Source organism: Rhinoderma darwinii, chromosome 1 (assembly GCF_050947455.1).
Source record: "Rhinoderma darwinii isolate aRhiDar2 chromosome 1, aRhiDar2.hap1, whole genome shotgun sequence".
In the NCBI taxonomy this organism is placed as follows: Eukaryota; Metazoa; Chordata; class Amphibia; order Anura; family Rhinodermatidae; genus Rhinoderma; species Rhinoderma darwinii.
Genome location: NC_134687.1, coordinates 531,915,063 through 531,935,958, shown reverse-complemented (window position 1 = coordinate 531,935,958; position 20,896 = coordinate 531,915,063). Strand labels below are relative to the sequence as shown.

Genomic DNA, 20,896 nt, shown 5'->3' with positions numbered 1-20,896 from the left:
CATATTCATGTATGTTCATGTCCTGGACATAGGATATCTTGTCCTGCACAAGTTGACGCCTCTTTTCATTGTGTGACTCCTCTTTTTTTAATGTGTTTGCATCGATTCATTAATAAAAAAAACTTTTTTTATATTCATCATCTTTGTGCTAGTATTGATCTTCTTCCTGTTTAGGTTTGCCTGGCTCTCAGAAAAGCAGAGACTCCTGCCTGCACCCAGACCAGAAGGCAAGCTGATCATGTTCAGCGTGCTAATGGGTGGGCTTTCATGCATGATGCTGTTTTCAATTATGATCCAACCATAGTCTATGGCCAACTGGTAATACAACTGCCAATGTTGTTAACGAACAGGCTCTGTTACAGTCTTATGACTCCATTTCCTATCAGTTTAGCTGTTAGGTATTTAGGAAGTAAAAATGTAAATAAACAGTGTGTAGCTGCCGGGGTATATAGGGCTACTAGCGACTTCCCCGTAAACTAAGAAAATACGAGGGCATGGATTGGCCTCCTGGGCACCCTTGGAACAAATCCACACACACAAACTGACAGACTGACACGTTCTACCCGGGCAGCGCCGGATACTTTTTTCTAGTTAAAGCTACATCCTAATGCTATGATTCTTAGGCCGCATGCACACGATTGCAATTTTGGTCCGTAATTGCGGTTAAGAATACATATATTTACGAGAAGGTGTACGGGCCATAGAAAGCATCCGTAAAAATAGGACGTCCTATTTTTTTGATTTTACGGACCATGCTCCCATACTTTATAATGGAAACACAGCCCACAAATGCGGATGACCTCCGTTCCTGTAATCACGAACCATGCTGGTGGTGTGCATGGGGCCAGACTCTAGTGTTAACTGCCGGTGACATGGTTTTGACTCTGGTACCAAGTTCTAGTAATCCAATGACCTCCGTGGTGCCACTAGTGCACAATAGTATCTGAAGAGCCAGAAGCCAGGGGTCCAGAGAGGTACATGTGACTCCCAAGCTACTGGTTGGGGAAAACTGCTTTTAAATTTACCTTTTTGATGCCCCACATTTAGAATTGCTGTTTAATAATACCTGGAACAGGCAGGCCGAAATTATTGTATAGTGGATTTGTGGGAGTCACATATGTGGTGTCTAACGTTTCATGTCATTATGAAAGAGGAACTCTGTTCTGTTACGGTCGGTCTCCGCACTTATTTTCTGATGTAAGGTTGGAGTCTGATCTAAGCAGAACAATTCCCAAACGCTCATATTGTTCTTGACCAAACTAAAACCGTTCGAGAAGTTCCTGTTTTTTTAGTCGTGATAGTAGTTAAGTAGACCTATTAATATCTCTCATAACTTGACTTTACATATGAGGGTGGTGTAAAGGACTTTTCCTCGTCTCTGCTTTAACTCACAAAATGCAGATGTTTATGTGATGGGCTGGAGTTTCTCAGCTAGGGGATGTACTATATTCTGCTATGTCGATAAGTTTTTGTATGATGTATATGTAATATTTTAAACCTATTTAGTTCTACATAATGGATGAAATATGGCAGAATTCTGTGGCAAATTGCGCAAAAAAATTGAATCCATGTTTGTTTTTTGTTATTTAGCCCTCTTATGTAGAATATGGGGATGTTCACACGCTGAGCCAAAAACGTCTGAAAATACGGAACTGATTTTGACTTTTTTTGAGCAACTCACGTTTTTCGCGCCGTCTTTTCAATAGAGTCTATGGGAAAACGTCCCAAGAAGTGTCCTGCACTTCTTTTGACGAGGCTGTAATTTTACGTGTCGTCTTTTCACAGCGACGCGTAAAATGACAGGTCATCGGCACAATACATTGGCAAACCCATTGAAAGTAATGAGCAGATGTTTGCCGACGTATTAGAGACGTTTTTTCAGACTTAATTCGAGGCGTAAAACGCCTCCATTACGTCTGAAAATAGGTCGTGTGAACCCAGCCTAAAAGGGCTTTTAATTACTTTAAACCCTTCCCGACATTTGACGTATCCATACTAGGGATGCACGATGCATCGAAACTTCGATACTGTTTCGATACTCTGCATCCCCAAACGGTTCGATACCGTTATTTAATGTATTTCGATACTTAGCTGTGCTATCGCACAGCTAACTATCGTAACACATCTATGTATGAGGGCGGGGCTGCGGCTGTGTAATACAGGCATTGCCGCGCTCCTGAGTCCTGACAAGTGCGCGCCGTCAGGATGATGTGATGCGGCCGACACTGCACTAATTAGCGGCGGCACTGAAGACAGAACGTGGCGGGCACACTACAAAACACCACCATGTTCTGTCTAGAGTGCCTGAACCGCCGCTCAATAGTTCAGCGCTGGCCGCATCACCTCATGCTGACCGCGCGCACTTCCTGTCAGGAGCGGGACAATGGCTGTATTACACAGCCGCATCCCCGCTGGCAGAGATCAGAGAAACCTCTCATCTCCGCCGCTGTTCTCCTGAATGCTGCGATCACAGCAGACTGCAACATTCAGGGGAAAATGAGAAGGGGGGATATACCATATATGGGCAGACAGCTCAGGTGTCCATTGAAGGACCCCAGGGCTGTCCTACCATATTTCCTGTTGTTAGGGCTTACTTGGATATGTCCTAACAACTGCCTGTGTACGATCAATACACAGGCTAATGTACTGGCATATAGATATATGCCTCTGTACTATCAGTATATAGATATATGTCAGTACATTAAAGTTTAAAAAATAAAGTAAAAACAAAGTAATGTTAAATAAAAAAAAAAACACACATACACCTTTGTTACAATAAACATTTAAAATAAGTCTCAATACATAAAACACACACATTCGGTATTGGCGCGGCCGTAATAACCTGCACATCCATTTTTTTTTTGCATCATTTATGATGTGTACGCTGTAAAAAAACAAAAAAAAACTGCTTTATATCACTTCTTGTGGGGCACAAGGTGTGATGATGAATTGAACCCCATCATGTACCTCACATTAATAGTAATTAACCCCATCATGTACCTCACACATTAACCCATTATGACTGAGAAATATGATGGGGTTAATTACTATTAATGTGAGGCACGTGGAGGTTAAATTCATCATCACACCTCGTGCCTCACATCAGAAAATGTAAGAACTTTTTTTTTTTATTACTGTTGGCAAAGTCTCTAATTGGTATCGAAATCGCAATACTAAACTAAGTATCGGTATGGAAGTCCAAATTCTGGTATCGTGACATCCCTAATCCATACGCCAATGTCGGGTAGGGTAAGTATGGAGCGGGCTCATGGAGTGAAACCGCTCCATACGATGCCGGTGTCGGCTGTATGTTACAGCCGACACTTCAGAGTAACGAGCGCGATCCCGCACTTTAAATGCTGCGGTCAATAGCGACCGCAGGCAAGGGGGCGTGCCAGTTCTCCCTAGCTCTTAATCTGTCCGTAGCACTGACATGCCCCCTTGCCTGTTCGGATAAAAAGACTGCCATCGCACACACTCTCATGCTGTAGCACTGTCTATATCTGATTGGACAGTGTCACAGACATAGTAACATGCCCCCTTGCCAGTTGACTGTTCAGATGGTTATTTAAATATCGGGCGCCAGGGTTTGTGCAGCCCTCCCCATTACATCCTGCACTCAGCTGCACATGTATGGGGAGGTGAAAGGTTCTCTTTATTAAAGTACATCAATTTTAATGAAAAAGGTGAGCAGTTTTTTTAAACAAAATACTGGTGTCCATGTACGCCAGCTATGAATTGGCGTAAAGAAGAGTGAGTGTCTAACATGCCTATCCAGTTATGACCCCATTTTATCATATCACATGCACCATCATGTAAATTGACAAAACCTATATATCCCCCATTGTGAGATATATGTATTAATACTGATGCTAGTCTCTCCCCCATTGCATCATTGGAACTCCTAAATTGACCTTTATAAATATGGGGTCCCATATGGCTTTTAGGTTATTCATACAGGGAAATGCTGATTTGTAAATACACATTATAGGCAAAACTTAACACATTTGTAACTTTTCTAACCGATACAATTGTAGAATGTGTGAATCTTTGAAAGGTCCAAACTTTGGGAATGTACAAGTTGCCCAGTGGCATTCCTCAATAACTATTCATGTTGAAACATATAGCAAAGGTGTTTTCTGAGCCTATAAAAGGTGCAGCAGGTAATGTTTTTTATTCTTTGCCAAACTGGCAGAATCCCGTGTATTAACAATTCGCCTATTCATGAGACATTGGTTAAAGAGGCTCTGTCACCAGATTCTGAAATCCCTATCTCCTATTGCATGTGATCGGCGCTGCAATATAGATAACAGTAACGTTTTTTTTTTTTTTTTTAAAACTTTCATTTTTGGCCAAGTTATGAGCTATTTTATATATATGCAAATGAGGTTTGAAATCGTAAACTGGGCGTTTTTTTTCCGTTATGTCCAACTGGGCGTGTATTGTGTTTTTAACTGGGCGTGTTTACGTGTATGACGCTGACCAATCAGTGACCAGTCAGCATCATACACTGATCCATTGATTTACACAGCAGCGATGTGCAGCCGCATACACAGAGATTAACGTTAATCAAGTGTCCTGATAATGAATACACATGAAATCCAGCCTGGACGTCATGTGTACTCAGAATCCTGACACTTCTGACTCTTTTCTGTGAGACTCCGGCAAGGGAAGCGAAATCTTCCGTCGGGATAGAGATGGGACACTGCCATACACATTAGATGGTCGTCCGTTCCCACCGAAATTCGAGGGGGTTCAACCGACATACATGCGCGGTGAAGCAAGGTGTACTTTCCTTGGCTTTATGTGCGCAATGTGCATGTGCCTAATTCTACCGGACTCCTCTCCCAGATACCTCTCGGTTGGTTTCCTTACTGACTATTACCAAAACAGCCGTTTTTGAAGTGGGCAGGTTTGTTCATAAGCGGAATGAAGCAGGTACCACACTTTGTGGTTGCGCCGGGTTGCTGCAGTCAAAATTTATTCCACAATTTCTATACTATTTTCTTATTCTACTCATCCACGTTTCAGGGCATTATCTACGCACAGTCCAGCACATGGTACTGAAATTTATATGCAAGGACTCTATTCCTGGAATGAATAGATCCTCCTTACGTAGACATTGTTTCAATAGTAGAATTGGGGTCCCAGACGTTACTAAATATTATTATGCAGCCCAGCTAGCTCCCCTAGTAAGTGCCAAGCTAGTTTAGAGGTTCCACAATTACTTACATTAGAAGCATCGGAGTTCTTCTCTGGACCCCTCCCAAACACCGTTCACGCATAACTAACCCTATAATTCCCCTCTCAGGCTTTCTGACAGTCTCAAATATTCATCATGTCTTCTCTCTCCAGCACTTTTACCCCTCAGGCTCCCACTCTTCACAGCAGCTCACGAATCCCCACATCTCTTTTGTCAATGGATCTCAAAGGGTCTCCATAGTGTATATCAGTTTCTCAATATCCGTGGTGTTCGTGAGTTTCTCTCTTTACAGGAAGCCATCAAACCTCCCTCCTCGGAGCTCTAGATCCATCCAAACTTTTTTTTTTATTAGTACCCTCCTCAAAAACACTATGCAACCTTTTTCCCTTACCACTTTCGACACCGGTGCAGAACCGACCCCCATGCAACTGACAAGCATAAGCCATATGGTCCCTCACATGTTTTCGGGCATGCTCTTATACGGGTGACCTGTACCACACCTGGTGGACCTGCCTCAAAGTCCGCTAGTTGTGCACTTGAGGTTATCACCTTATCAATACAGTTACAGGCCTTAATTTGATTAGGAATCCTTGGGAATCACTGCTTTGTAAAAATCAGAGGGAATTCCCCGAACTAAGAGCTAATTTCCTTTTTCTTTGTAGCGACAAAGCAAATCATTTCTAGTGCCTAGAAGCAACGTATCATTGACGTCTCTGAAGTTGAGAAAGATGAATTATTATATGATCAATGAAAAGCAAATGACCAAAACGCAGGAAACCCTTAATAATTTGAAGAAATATAGGCTCAGTATGTTTCTCCCCCTGCAGATCCGATGCCCCCAATGAATCAACCTAAATGCCCTTACCATGGACCAACTGCTCTTTAACCATGTGGCCACACACCCTTTTTTTTTGTCCCCTCCCCCACGCCTTACCCTTTATTCCCCTATAATCACTTGTCAGCTGACCAACTGTTTAGCTGGTAATCTCTTTACACAAAGAGGCTGAGTTTTTTGCAGGAGGAAAATCTGCCTCAAAATTCCGTTTGGAATTTTGAGGCAGATTTTCCTCTGCCTGCACGCCGATTTTCGCTGTGTTTTTCGCACGTGGCCATTGAGCGCTGCGGGCATAAAACACCGCAAAATACGCTTTCTCTGCCTCCCATTGATGTCAATGGGAGGTCAGAGGCGTAAACGCCCGAAGATAGGGCATGTCCTTTCTTTTTCCCGCAAGCCGGTTTTTACGCTCGCGGCGCGGTTTCCGCGTCAAAAAGCTCAGTGTGAACTCCCCTTTAAAGTGACTAAAAATGTGCTGTAGATTGCAAACAGTTAATGGTTCTTGGGATTTTGTTATTGTATGTCTTAGGCTAAGCTCACATTTCGTTTTGTGCACACGTTTGTGGTATACGACGACTTATACGTTATTAAAGTTACAAAAACGTCCAGGCTGGATGGTCATGTGTATTCATTATCAGGACACTAGTAATGTTAGGGCTTGTGTATGAGGCTGCACATAGTGATATATCTATATATATCGCTAGTGCAGTGTAAATGAATGGAGAGGAGTGCATGATGCCGATTGGTCAGCGTCATGCACTCCTCTGTACAACGCCCACTTGGTCGAAAGTAAAAATGCGCCCACTTGAGCATTAAGAAAGCTCATTAGCATAAACCAAAATCGCTCCTAACGTTGTGAAAATAGATCGTTTTTTTTAATAAAAAGCATTACTGTCACCTACATTACAGCGCTGATCTCCTTATGTAGGAGATAGGGCACTTATAATGTGGTGACAGAGTCTCTTTAAGATTACATACGTCGCCATTGACTTCAATACAAATAAAAACGTATATATGTGTGGTATACGTTTTGGAAAAGTACTGAAAAGTGGAGTAGACCGCTTTTCAGGACATGGCAGAAAAAAAAACGTAAGCAAACAAAACATTCACAAACTACACCACTAGGGCATCCGTCCTGGCCATACAAACAATGTACACGTTTTGGTACACACGGACACGGTTTTCTCATGTCAAAACGTGGACGTCAGACGTGCAGTAAACACGAGATGTGAACTTCGCCTTCCTTTCAAGATATGTCATTTGACTCTTTATTTTATTGGGAGACTGTTTATTTTTTCTGTACTGCATTGCAGACTCAATAAAAACAATGAAAACATCCAAACGCCACCGTCTCATGACTGTGTTCAAATCTTTACCATCAGATCCTTCCTGGCTTCTTCTGTGCTGTAGTAACAGATGCATCACTACAACTTGGTTGGGGTCCTGTAATGCGAGGACTCTGGCGAAATGCATAGTGATAGATGTAGAAATAACTAGATCAGACATCGAACAAACCTATGGTGTATACACTACATATCCAACAATGCAACACAGCAGAACATACTCCATAGAGATACTAAACGTGCAGAGGGCTGCTGGGAGATATGCGGAGCAAAGCGGAAATTAGACTTCTGAATGCAGCATGTGACTAGAGAGCACATTTTATAGCATTTAGATTTTGTAAAAGAAAATTTAAATGTAGAATTACACTGTAAAATTGTTTAAAAGGGAAGCTTCAATTCCAGATATCCTACTGCTGCAGCAGAGTATGCCGCCATTATATTGTATCTCGCTGCTTAGCAAACGGACTATTCTACGGCAGATACATTTATTTTGTTCTGGTTGCTAGGAGATGGTGACTTTTGGAACACTACTTTTCCTTGATGCCTATTATGGCACTGGCCCAGCTTGGATACAGTACAGAACACAGAATCTGAGATATCTGAAACTGTATGAGCGCTTTCCAGGATCCAGAAATGTAGTAAATATCCAAGTGTTGCATGGGCATTGTGCAGCTGGGTCAATTTTAACCTAATTTTATATACATTTTCTGCAATTGTTTGTGGGAATAAAAACAATTGTTCAGGAGGCGTGGAATGGTTACACATACTAAATATTGTGTGACCAGATAAATCTGCCAGCTGTCCGCGTATAGTATCTTATGTTCCAAGAACCACAGGCTGTAGTTGACATGTATTTCAGTAGGACTTATAATTGCAAATGCTGACAGATTTCATATGAATTTGCTTTGGCTTTGAAAGATTCTACAAGAAATAAAGAAGAAAAAGCACCCTAACATTTGTAAAGCAACTTCTCCAGAGTATGTAAATATCCCATATGTGGTCATAAACGGCTGTTTGGGCGCACGGCAAGACATAGAAGGGAAGGCGTGCCATTTGGCTTTTGGAACGCCGATTTTGCTGGATTAGTTTCTGGGCACCATGTTGCATTTGCAAAGCCTGTAAGGTACCAATACAGTGGAAACTCTCCAAAAGTGACTCTATTTGGTAAACTACGCACCTTGAGGAATTCACCTAGGGGGTGTAGTGAGCATGTTAACCCCGCATGTATTTTCCGGAAATTAGTGTACACTCTATGTTGCGGTGAAAATGGCAATTTTTCCATAGATATGCCAATGTGTGGTGCCCAGCTTGTGCCACCATGAAAAGACAGCTCTCTAATTATTATGCTGTGTTTCCCGGTTTTAGAAACACCCTACATGTGGCCCTAATCTTTTGCCTGGACGTTTGACATTGTTCAGGAGTGAAAGAGTACCATGCGAAATTGAGGCCTAATTTGGTGACTTACAAAGTATTGGTTCACAATTGCAGAGGCTCGGATCTGAACGAATAAAAGAAACCCTTGAGAAGTGACCCCATTTTAGAAACTACACCCCTCCAGGCATTTTATTAAGGGGTTTACTGAGCATTTTCACCCCACAGGTCTTTTCCATAAATGAAGGTGCTGCGGATGGTGCAAATTGCAATTTTTCCCCAGGTATGCCGGTTTAGTGGCAAATATGCCCAGCTTGTGTCCCTGAAGACACCCCCCCCCCCCCAACAAAAAAAATTGTTACATTTGGTTTGGCAATGCCATATATGTGGAAGTAAACTGCTGTTTGGGCACACTGTAGGGCTCAGTAGGGAGGTAGCACCATTTGGCTTTTGGAGCGTGAATTTTGTTTGGAGTTTTACTGGTATTTCAGTTTATAATGTGGGGGTGCATGTAAGCTGGGCAGGGTTTATCAGGGGCATAGTCAGGTGGTATAATAATGGGGTAAAAAAACCCATAAAATAATCCATAGATGTGTGTTATGCTGTGACACAATCCTTTCTGCACAGGCCAGTGTCACACTGATAAATGTCCTTTCTTATCTCCCTTTTGGTCCACACTCTGCACCTTTTGTAGTTTGGGGAATTTTGCTGGGAACGTGTTGTCCTGGTATAATACAGGCACCCTCGCTTACAGCAGATACGTTTGGGCGCTCCCCTACCTGGTTCCTTAATTTTAGGGCCTTGATAAATTGCCTCTTGAAACAGAAGAAATATTCCCCTCGGGCCTGCACAATCGCATATGTCTTGAGAGTGAATAGACATTGCCTCCAGGCAGGATGCGATGTTTATTCACACTCCCGACACTTCGGTAAAGTTTCTGTGTGACTTAATCACAGCACAGCGTGATCTCGCAAGATCACGCTGTGCTGTGTGAGTAAGTCCCACAAAAACTTTACCGAAGTGTCGGGAGTGTGAATAGACATCGCGTCCTGGCTGGAGGAAATGTCTATTCACTCTCAAGACACTTCAGTAAAGTTAATGTGGGTGTATGTGACAGCACAGCTGGACATGATTTTACATGAATGGAGAAAAGTGTATGACACTGATTGGTCAGCGTCATACACTTCCTTTTACAACGCCCACTTGGTCAAAAGTTTAAAAAACGCCCAGTTGGGCATTAAGAAATGAATTAGCATAAATATAAACTTACTTATAACTTGTTTAAAAATGATAGTTTTTCAAAATAAAAACCACTGTTATCTACATTACAGCGCCGATCAGATTATGTAGGAGATTGGGCATGTATAATCTGGTGATCTCTTTAAAAAAATGTTGTCGCTGGAGCTGTATGGGGGCTTTTTTTTTTTTTTTGTGAGACGAGTTATAGGTATCATCTTTATGATATATGCAACATTTTGATCACTTTTTATTCCAATTTTTGGAAGTCAAAATAATATTTTCCAATAATAAAGGACTTGATAAGGAAAAAAGGGCGATTGTGTTTTGTTTGTTTTTTAGTCCCACTAGAGGACTTGAAGGTCCAACTGTTTGATTGCTGTTCTAATACATTGCACTACATAGTGCAATGTATTAGAATAGCAATCAATCTGTGTAGTGCAATGTATTAGAACTGTCAGTCGTTCACTGAATCGGCAGTGCAGGTGGCCATTATTAGGTCTCCTGTTGCCATAGTAGCTCCGGTCCCTGCCATTACAGCAGGGTGTCAGCTGTAGCATAAGCTGAAACCCACCACTGATGACGCCGGCTCAGTTTCTGAGCCGGCGCCGTCCCTCCGGTTGTTATTGTAGCCAACGGCAGCCCAGTGATCGCAAGGCTGGGATGCCGTTGGCTAAAAACCCCTCAGATGCTGCGATCTCTTCAGCGCAGCATCTGAGGGGTTAATCGGATGGATCGGAGCCTAACTCCGATCCTGGCTGTTGCAGCAGGGTGTCTGCTGCGACATACAGCTGACACCCGGCAGTGATGGTGCGGGTTCAGCTTCTGAGCCTGCACTATCACCACGACGTAACTGTACTGCGCTTTCCGGGAACCCCTTAACGACAGTGCCGTATATATACGGCTGATGTCGGGAAGGAGTTGAAACTGAAATTAATCTGTCTCTAGTCTATTTCTTTTAAAGGGAACCAGTTTTAAAACTGCTAGCAGTGCTTTAAACAGGTTGGGAATTGTAACCATGTTTGTTGTCGGTCATGTAAGTTGCATGACCAAAAAAAACTCTCTTTGCTTAGTGAGGGTATGTTCACACGGCCTTCAGGCTATGTTCACACGCTTAACAAAAAACGGCTGAAAATACGGAGCGGTTTTCAAGGGAAAACAGCCACTGATTTTCAGCTGTTTTTTTAAGCAACTAGCGTTTTGTTAGGCGTTTTTTACGGCCATTTTTGGAGCTGGTTTTTCTATTGAGTCAATGAAAAATGGCTCAAGAAGTGACATGCACTTCTTTTTACGAGGCTTTTTTTTTTTAACGCGGGCGTTTTTAAAAATCTGAATGCCGTTTTTCCAATTGAAATCAATGGGCAGATGTTTGGAGGTGTTCAGCCCCCGCATTTTTAGCAGATTTTGGGGCATTTACAGCTCGCATAAACGGCTGAAAATAGCTCATGTGAACATAGCCTTACTCGTAAGGCCCAGTTCACACAGTTTTCCATTGATTTCAATGGAAGGTGAAGGGGTTTTTCCCGGCCGGCTTTCAGCTGTTTGCATAAAAAAATAAAATCTGCATGTCCTTTCTTGGCGCGGTTCCGCTTCTGATCCCCCTTTGAAATCCATGGAAGGCAGAAAAAGTGTTTCTCTCGGCGCAGTGAAAAGCGCAGGCAGGTCAAAGTCTGCATCAAAATTCCTGAAGGAATTTTGAGTCTTTTTTTTTTTTTTTTTTTTTTTTTTTACTGCAAAAAATCTCAAGGGAACTAGGCCTAACATCCACACTCTGGGATCAAATTTTGGAATATTTAACATTACAAACGATGAACCTTCTTTATATAAAAGATGTATTTTAGAACCTCTTATATTGTATGGATTGATTTAGGCAAGGCAACATTCTTTGACAGTAACTACAATACGTCCGCGAGTATATCTGGCTTGTGTGCGTTGCGTTATTGCATCTGTGCTTTGCGAGTGGCATGTGTTTTTCACGCACTCGCAAAGCACATTTATTGTTTTTAATGGAATTGATGCTCCAATAACGGACAGCGCACAGATGTGCATCCATGTGCTGTGCATGGTTTTCACGCACCCATTGACTTCAATGGGCCAAAGGTGTGTGAGAACGCACCAATATCGGACATGCAGTGAGTTTCACGCAGCGGACCCTCGCTGCGTGAAAACTCCTGCTTGTGTGAATGGCCCCTTTAAAATCGACCATTACAAGGCTCCCACTGACGTCAATAGGAAACCGCGCCATTGCTAAAAACGCAGATGTAGATGCCTCCCTGCAGCAGAAATACGAGGGTCAGCCTAGGATTTCTGCCTCGAAATATCGTCAGAATACATGGCCATATTAACAAGGCCTAAGCCTCTTCTATGGGTACCAGTGTAAATTACTGCTTTCATTTTCTAACCTGCAATTGAATCTACTTTTCTATGAGAAATACCTCACGTTTTCTGTAATTCATAATCTGACTTCTGCTTATCACATCTTCTAAACTCTATATTGATGATCAGGTACCCATAAAGTACAACTCCACTGAAAATCTTCTAACCCAGTATCCCAGTCTATCCCTCCTAATGTCGCAATTAAAGTGGTCCAAGAAGATGAGATATTAGGAGCTGGATGACAGGGTCCTTCTATTAAGAGGTTGGAGTTATTTTCTTTCTCTCAGGGTCACTTTACAGAGTTGCTTATTTTATTTGTCAGAGAAAAGAAATCACAAGTGATCCACAGCTCTCCAGTATGAGGTCCTTGTCAAACATCCCCTCATATCTCAGCTTCTTGGACTACTGTGATGGTGACGGGATACTGTGGTTAACGTCTTTGTTTCGGTGTTTGACTATGAGTACTGCTTATATTAGATGGTGATCTGTTATCACACTCTGTGTGCTGGCTTCGAGGCCGCAGTCTATGCCAGTAATGACGGTAACATAATGTTGCCTAATTACAGCTTCCCCAGTAAACACTGACGGACGTGTAATCTATGTCTGAAGGTCATTACAATGACAGGCCGCACCCCAGACATGAATTTTGTGTTCCTAGGCACAGTTCCAGCCAGCAACACAAGTTATAAAGTAGCTGGATGTTTTATTGCCATATTAGTCCCTCTTTGTAACATACGTGTATCACAAAGGATTATTTTGTAAATAGGGTGGACTTTATGTACTAAACTATGTTTTTTGTTTTTTTCTTATCTGCAATTATTTGTCCTTTCTTTTTTACTGTATGAGTTTGTTCTGGTTTTGACATCCGCCGCATTGTGTACTATTGTCATTTATTGCATAAATATGGAGTTCACTTTGGTAGTGGGATTGTAATCGCTGATCATAATAGGTATCTGCGTGCCAAACCGGTAATGTAAGTTTCCATGTGCCTGGATAATAATCTGTAAGAACTGGAAGCCGCTTGATTGTGACTATCCACACATTCTTACAGAAACTCTGTTGAGAATTTTCCGATTACAGACATCATATTGTAAAAAAAAATACCTCTACAATTCTCTGTTGTTGACATAAGGAGTTGAACGCCTTGTGACTGCTCTGCCATTCCTAATTATAAGATGAAGCTTCACTTTAACCGCTAAACACATTAGGACGTACATGTTTTCCCTTGGTCTGGAGTACATGTACGCTCTGACTTTTTCACTGCTATGCCCAGAACTTTGCCTGTCAATGAAAGCTCCCAATCTAAGGCTCTATTCACACGACAAGGTCCGGGTGTTGGCCGATTAAAAACGGCAACTTTGGTCCGTTTTTCTCGCATCCGTTCTGGGTTGCGTTTCCGTTTTTAACAGCCGTTTGTGATCCATTTTGCATCCGTTTTTTCACTGTCCGTTTTAGAAACGGATGAACTTCGTATGTCAATTTTTTGGGTTTCAACCCACTAAAAACACCCACAGGCAGGTCACAGGATGACCAGTCACCATTTTCTCTTGCTTTCAGAGTATAGAGATCTTTGTCTAATCCCTCATCTTCTTTGCATTGGTTTCTGGCTTTTTCTCTATTTTTTTTACTGGCTTCCATGTCCTTACAACCATTGAACAGTGTACTACAGCTTTGGCTGATTTCTCGGCAATTCGAACGAAAATCTCAGATGTTGATGCCCCCTGCAGGTAGTGCCACACAGCCCCCTTGTAGGTAGTGCCACACAGCCCCCTTGTAGGTAGTGCCACACAGCCCCCTTGTAGGTAGTGCCACACAGCCCCCTTGTAGATAGCACCTCCCCTTCCTGTAGATAGTGCCACTGTAGCTCCCTGAAGGAGCGGAATCCCTGTGTGGCCGGGGATTCTGCTCCTGGAGCGCTCTGCTTGATTTCTCTGTCCATATATGGACTGTGACATCAGGGGAAACTCCTGAAGCGGAATCCCCGTCCACAGCATAAATGGACACAGACGACAGGAGCTTCTCCTGGAGTGGAATCTCCGGTCACAGCGTCTGCAACGCTGTGGACGGAAATTCCACTTCAGGAGTTTCCCCTGATGTCACTGTCCATATATGGACAGAGAAATCAAGCGGAGCGCTCCAGGAGCAGAATCCCCGGCCATGGGGATTCCGCTCCTTCAGGGAGCTACAGTGGCGCTAGTAGATAGCAGAGCAGGGCGATACCTCCCTGCTGCGCTATAGTGCCGTCGCTACAGCTGTAGCAGCGGCTGCTAGCAGCGCTGCCGCCCATGGGGGGGCCCGGGCGCCCTCATGCCCGGTGTCACCGCTGGCAGCTGCTGTAGCTGCTACAGCGATAGCGATGCTACTGAGTGAAACAGGCAGGCGAAGGGAGCCAATGCAGCACCCCCTTCCACCTGCTGGAGTGATGCGCCCTGTGCAAAGGCACAGGTCACACCCCTCGAAGGCCGCCCTGGGCATGAGGAATGGTACAGATATGACCTTCCTTACCTTTCCTTTTATTTCAACATATACTGATATGCGTGGCACTAGATGACCAGCTATGAAAAAAACCATGATTTTGCCATACTCTTGTCATGAGGTTTCTATTCTGGGTGGCCACCCAGTGGATGTGATGTGAGTTGCAGCCTGTCATGTTTTTTGTAAGCATGTTGCGATATTGGATTCATAATTGCAGTCCTTAAAGGCTATGTACACCTTCTGGAGGGATTTTAAAAAAATAAATGTTTAATAAAAAGGTCAATCAATTTGGTGTAACTTTTTATAATTAGTTTTACTAAAAATAATTTTTACTTTTTGAGATAGAGAGCATCTGTATAGTTCGCGAAGACCTGAATCCGTCAGTCCCGCGGACCTGACGGGTTCAGTGTCAGCGGGTCCAGCGTGTCTCTGACACACAAAATCCACCTGTAATCTATCACATAAACCGGTGGATCCTGCGTATCAGAGACAAGCAGGACCCGCTTTTCACTAAACCAGTCAGTCCCACGGACCTGACAGGAACAGGATTCAGCTGCTCTGTATACAGGATACAGAGCAGCTGTATCTCAAAAAGTAAAGACAATTTTTAATAAAAACTAATTATAAAGTTGTACCAATCACACTGACTGACTGGTATATATACAAAATCTGTTTCAAAGGTTTACATAGCCTTTAAACAATTTAACCAAATTCAAGCAAAGGTAACGGTGGCACATTTGTTTGCCAGTATTGGTTCCATAACTGTGCACTCATATATCCAGTATAATGGCGACTACAGTAGCAGAATATTTAGTTCCTGGAGGACAACGTGTGCAACCTGAGCCTTAGCGTAAAAAGGGAGATGTCCTTTAAATGTAATGTTCACCTGTTATCCAGTAGAGGCTGAAAAATCAGCCGCTGAGTTTGCCACAAATCATCGGTATTCAAGCTGATTTTGATGCTGTTTTGCAGCACATTATTTAGCAACAGCCCACTCAAGGTTTTGGTTTTGAAAATCAGCGTGCTGTTTTTGGTGCTTTTCAGCGCACAGTGCGCAAAGCAGCGGCAAAAGCATTCTGTGCTATTTTTTCATCTCCCAATTGATTTCAATGGAAATTTTCAGGCAGATTCAGCACCTTGATAGGACAGGAGGCTTTTTTTTTGTTTTCAGTGCCGCTGATTCAGATTCAGCACGTTGAAGAATCTGCACTGTATGAACTACAGCCTTGAAAAAAAATGGGAGGTGAAATAGAGGCACTTGAATAAGCTTGCAAAAAAAGCTGTGTAAACAAGGCCTAATAGTGGACTAACTGCCAGATAGCTAGTCCTCCATTAATATAAAGAATCAGACGATGCCCAGGGGATTTTGTTGAGAGATTTTGTGCAGATCAATGGCCATATATATTTTGTGGCTACTCAGGAGTTCCTTCTGCATTCTAGATTTCACAAGTTCGCTACACATTTCTAAATGATAAAGTCAACCACTGGTCACTTTAAAACGAGTGCAGATTGAAAATACATCTTGTTGATCGGTGCTCGTGTACTCACTTCAAACGGAGCAGTGATCGTTTAGTATAAGGTTATGTGCACACGACCTCTTTTTAGACGTAATGGAGGCGGTTTACGCCTCGAATTACGCCTGAAAAGACGGCTCCAATACGTCTGCAAACATCTGCCCATTGCCTGCAATGGGTCTTACGATGTTCTGTGCAGACGAGCTGTCATTTTACGCGTCGCTGTCAAAATACGGCGCATAAAATGACGGCTCGTCAAAAGAAGTGCAGGACACTTCTTGGGACGTTTTTGGAGCCGTTTTCTCATAGACTCTATTGAAAACAGCTCAAAAAACGTCTGAAAATCAGGTGCGGTTTTCCCTTGAAAACAGCTCCGTATTTCCAGACGTGTTTGGTTAAGCGTGTGAACATACCCTAAGGACAAACTATTGTTACTACGATGCATTTGCATCACGTCGGCAGCACATTCCATGTTTACACAGGGAGATGTGCTGCCGACCAGCGACAATTCTTTTTGCATTATTAGGCTATGTTCACACGCTTAACAAAAAAACGTCTGAAAATACGGAGCTGATTTCAGAGAAAACAGCCTCTGATTTTCAGGCGTTTTTGAAGCTGAAAATGAAGCTTCTTTTAATTTGGAGTTTCTTTTGAAGCTTCTTTTCAGGCGTTTTTCATAGTGTTCAATGGAAAATCAGCTCTTAAAAACTCCTCAAGAAGTGACATGCACTTCTTTTTACGCTCCGTTTTTTAAAACCGTGGCGTAAAAAGACGCCCCGTATGAACTAAATGGTGTTTTTCCCATTGATTTCAATGGGCAGATGTTTGTAGGCGTTCAGCTTCCGTTTTTTCAGGCGTTTTTCGAGATGTAAACGCCCAGAAATACGCCTGAAAACACTGCATGTGAACATACTCTAAAGCATCCGTTCAGCCGATGAATGAGTGTTTGCTTGATGATCTCAGGACAATGATCAAGAACGAGTGTTCTTATGAGTGCCCGTTCACCCGATTATTGGCGATTAAGGGTATGTTCACACGGCCAAATTTCAGACGTATACGAGGCGTATTATGCCTCGTTTTACGTCTGAAAATACGGCTCCAATACGTCGGCAAACATCTGCCCATTCATTTGAATGGGTTTGCCGACGTACTGTGCAGACGACCTGTTATTTACGCATCGTCGTTTGACAGCTCTCAAACGACGACGCGTAAAAATACAGCCTCGTCGAAAGAAGTGCAGGACACTTCTTTGGACGTTTTTGGAGCTGTTTTCTCATAGACTCCAATGAAAACAGCTCCAAAAACGGACGTAAAAAACGCTGCGAAAAACGCCGCGAAAAATGCGAGTTGGTAAAAAAACGTCTGAAAAGCAGGGTCTGTTTTCCCTTGAAAACCGCTCTGGATTTTCAGACGTTTTTGTTGACTACGTGTGAACATACCCTTAAAGGGTCTCTACTTTGCTTAAACCTAATGATCCATAGGGGTGAAGGAATGACCTAGGTTTCTCCTGTGACCAGCTATGTAGTTTTTGTGGAAATTAATTGGACAGCATTGACTAAATACATTGGGAGTTTTGTGTCATAAATATTTAAAAAACCTTCAAACATCACCAGATTTGTAACATGTAATTATTATTATATGTCCATTTTACTCCGTGATGTCCAACTGGGTAGATCTGCCAGCGTTTTGCAGGTATACAATGATATAGATTGTTACAGTATGTGAAAAGACTTCAAACCTTTAAATTGTGTGCAAAACCTTTCCATAAAATCATCCATTTAAATTGTAATTCATTGAGCAGTCGTCTCAATCCATCTGTTCATGCTGGACGCTGAGTCATCCTCGAAAGAACAGGCCATGTAGACCGTTTATTTTTGTCATTCTTTGATTGCATTATTTTAATAGCTGTTTTTTTCTGTTTACATTGACTTCTAACTTGGTACAACTTGTACATTTCTGTAAGTGAATAACTGACAGCAAGCCTGTTAATAGAGACCTAATAGAGAGTAGAAGTTACACGGTAGAGATGAGAGGTTTCTCTGATCTCTTCCATTAGAGTGTAGAAAAATTGGGCCTTTAAATTTAGTAAAGCTGGTTTAATATTAATATTTAATATTGACGCCATTAAAGCTTTACAGGAGAAGAGAGGGTATCTCTATTTGTTTGGAGGTCCCCTTGACAATAGGAAGATCACAAATGGTCCCTCTTCTAAGACCTCTAGCGATCAGCAATTATCTGTGAGGAAGTCTGTATTCAATTTACCTGCAGCGACACCATAGGGAAAATTTAAAGGGGTTGTCTGGTTTCATTAAGTTAATGTTATTTTTTTGTGTAATTACCGTTTTCGAGATCTACAATATACTTTGTGTTAATTCCTCATGATTTTCAAGATCTCTGCTTGTTATTCAGTAGGAACATTCCTTGTTTACTTCCACTGGATAAAATTCTGTCCATGGTCATGTGATGGACACACAGGTGCACTGCTCTTTACAGTAGGTGTTTCAGAGTTGTGTCTTCTAACAATCCCAGTACTTCTGTGTCCATCACATGACCATACAAAGTATGTTGTAAAATTGTATCTTAATTATACAAAAAAAATAACATTACTTTGCTTAAACTGGACTACCTCTTTAAGCATTACACAGTGCCTATGCAAATCAATAGGTAATTTGTGTAATGCCGGACAGGTCCTCCAGAGCGAGAGATTTGTAACCACTCTCCAATGTAGCCAAGAGATGAGGATCCGGAACAGTAGCTCCCTAATAGGGTATATGAAAAGTTTTTTTAAAACTGGACAACCCCTTGAACTGGGCAGTATTACCAGTCCGGAGTATGGGAAAACAGATTTCTATGGTGTTTCAACCCCCGTAGGAGTTATGGTGGCCATATTGGTTGTTACTCAAATTTCCCAGAAACAGATATAACTAATAAATGGCTGATGAGAATTTATAATGATTGGACAGAATAGTACACGTCACCCTATTGACGTCTCTCAGGGGCAATACTCTTTAAATCTATATAATTGGATTGGTAGCATGTTGGATCTCATGAACTCCTCACCAAATTGTAAAGTAGCATCACAAGTACACCAATGATAAACCAATAATGTATTCTGACAGCGTTTGCTTTTAAATGGATCAGGAAATAATAGTTTGTTTGTTTTTCAGACCGGGCCCAGCTGCCTAGAAATATGATAGAAAACAGTCTGTTTGAGGAAGAACCAGATGTGGTTGATCTTGCTAAGGAACCAAGCTTAAATCCCCTGGAATCTGATGAAGTAGAATATGAACCGAGAAGCTCTCGCCTTCTTGTGCGTGGCTTAGGTGAACACGAGATGGATGATGATGAAGAGGATTATGAGTCTTCTGCAAAACTGTTGGGCATGTCCTTCATGAACAGAAGTTCAGGTCTTCGAAACAGTGCAGGAAACTACAGACCGGTTCAAGAAGGACTTTGTCCGGTTCCATCTGCAAGGACGGTCATCGTGAGCGTTGTACTTGTTGTGATATTAGTTTCCATAGTTACAGTCATTTACTTACTTCCAAAGTGCACATTTACCAAAGAAGGATGCCATAAGAAATCTCATCCACCAGAACTGATCTACCCCATTGCTACTAATGGAGAACTCTTCCCTTGGACAAAAAGTCGTCTTCCAAACTACATTAAACCATTGCAATATGACATTACTCTCTATCCCAATCTTAACACGATGGAATTTTCTGGCAAAGTTAATATAAAGCTAAATATTGTAGAGAACACAAACGCAATTGTACTTCACAGCTCAGGTCTTCACGAAATACGGGCAAATGTCACTTTACCAGCTGGTGCCGTTCATAGCCTATCGGTTTTGGAATATCCAACTTTCGAGATGATTGCTATGGTTTTGCCTGAAACATTATTGAAAGGAACAGAGTGTTTGCTTACCATTGAGTACCACTCAAATTTTTCAAGTTCTTACTATGGATTTTACAAAATCTCATATGTGGATGAAAATAATAACAGGTATCTATAAATGTATACGAATTGATGTGTCAACACTATGCAAATGAAGAAGTTAATTCTTCCAACATCAGGGTTTCTTTCACAACCCTCCTACTGGCAGGGTTGTCCTGGTCAGGTGTTCCCCAAAGGGTGAAGGGAACTCGAACAGGGCTGTCCCTCTTCTGTGATTTACAATATTAGCATACAAGGGTGGACAAATCCAGAACAGGTTAGGCTCCCCCCCCCCCCAACTCTCTCTTCTACTGCTGACCGGTAGTAGGTAGGGTTGCACGATGCATAGAAATATCGTACTATTTCGAGGCCGTGCACCCTCAAACAGTTCAATACCATCAATTCATGTATTTGGCTACTAAGCTGTGCGGCTGCACAGCTTAGTATTGTAACACACTAAATTAGTCAGTAGCGTTATGTGGCCCATGCTGTACTAATGCGCGGCGGTGCTGGCCCTGAAGACAGAGAACATGCCGGTTACACTGCAGAACACCCCCATGTTCTGTCTTCCGTGCCTGTGATGCGATTGACAGACATACCATATGTGGGC

At 42.3% G+C, this 20,896-nt stretch overlaps 1 protein-coding gene across 1 annotated transcript in view; it reads left to right on the top strand.

The window, feature by feature from the left end:
• LNPEP (leucyl and cystinyl aminopeptidase) overlaps positions 1 to 20,896 on the top strand; it is a 129,608-nt gene that overhangs the window by 26,348 nt on the left and 82,364 nt on the right. The window contains exon 2 of the mRNA XM_075837093.1: positions 19,521 to 20,355. Within this exon, the coding sequence (XP_075693208.1) occupies positions 19,521 to 20,355 (835 nt within the window). The remainder of the gene's footprint in view (positions 1 to 19,520; positions 20,356 to 20,896) is intronic.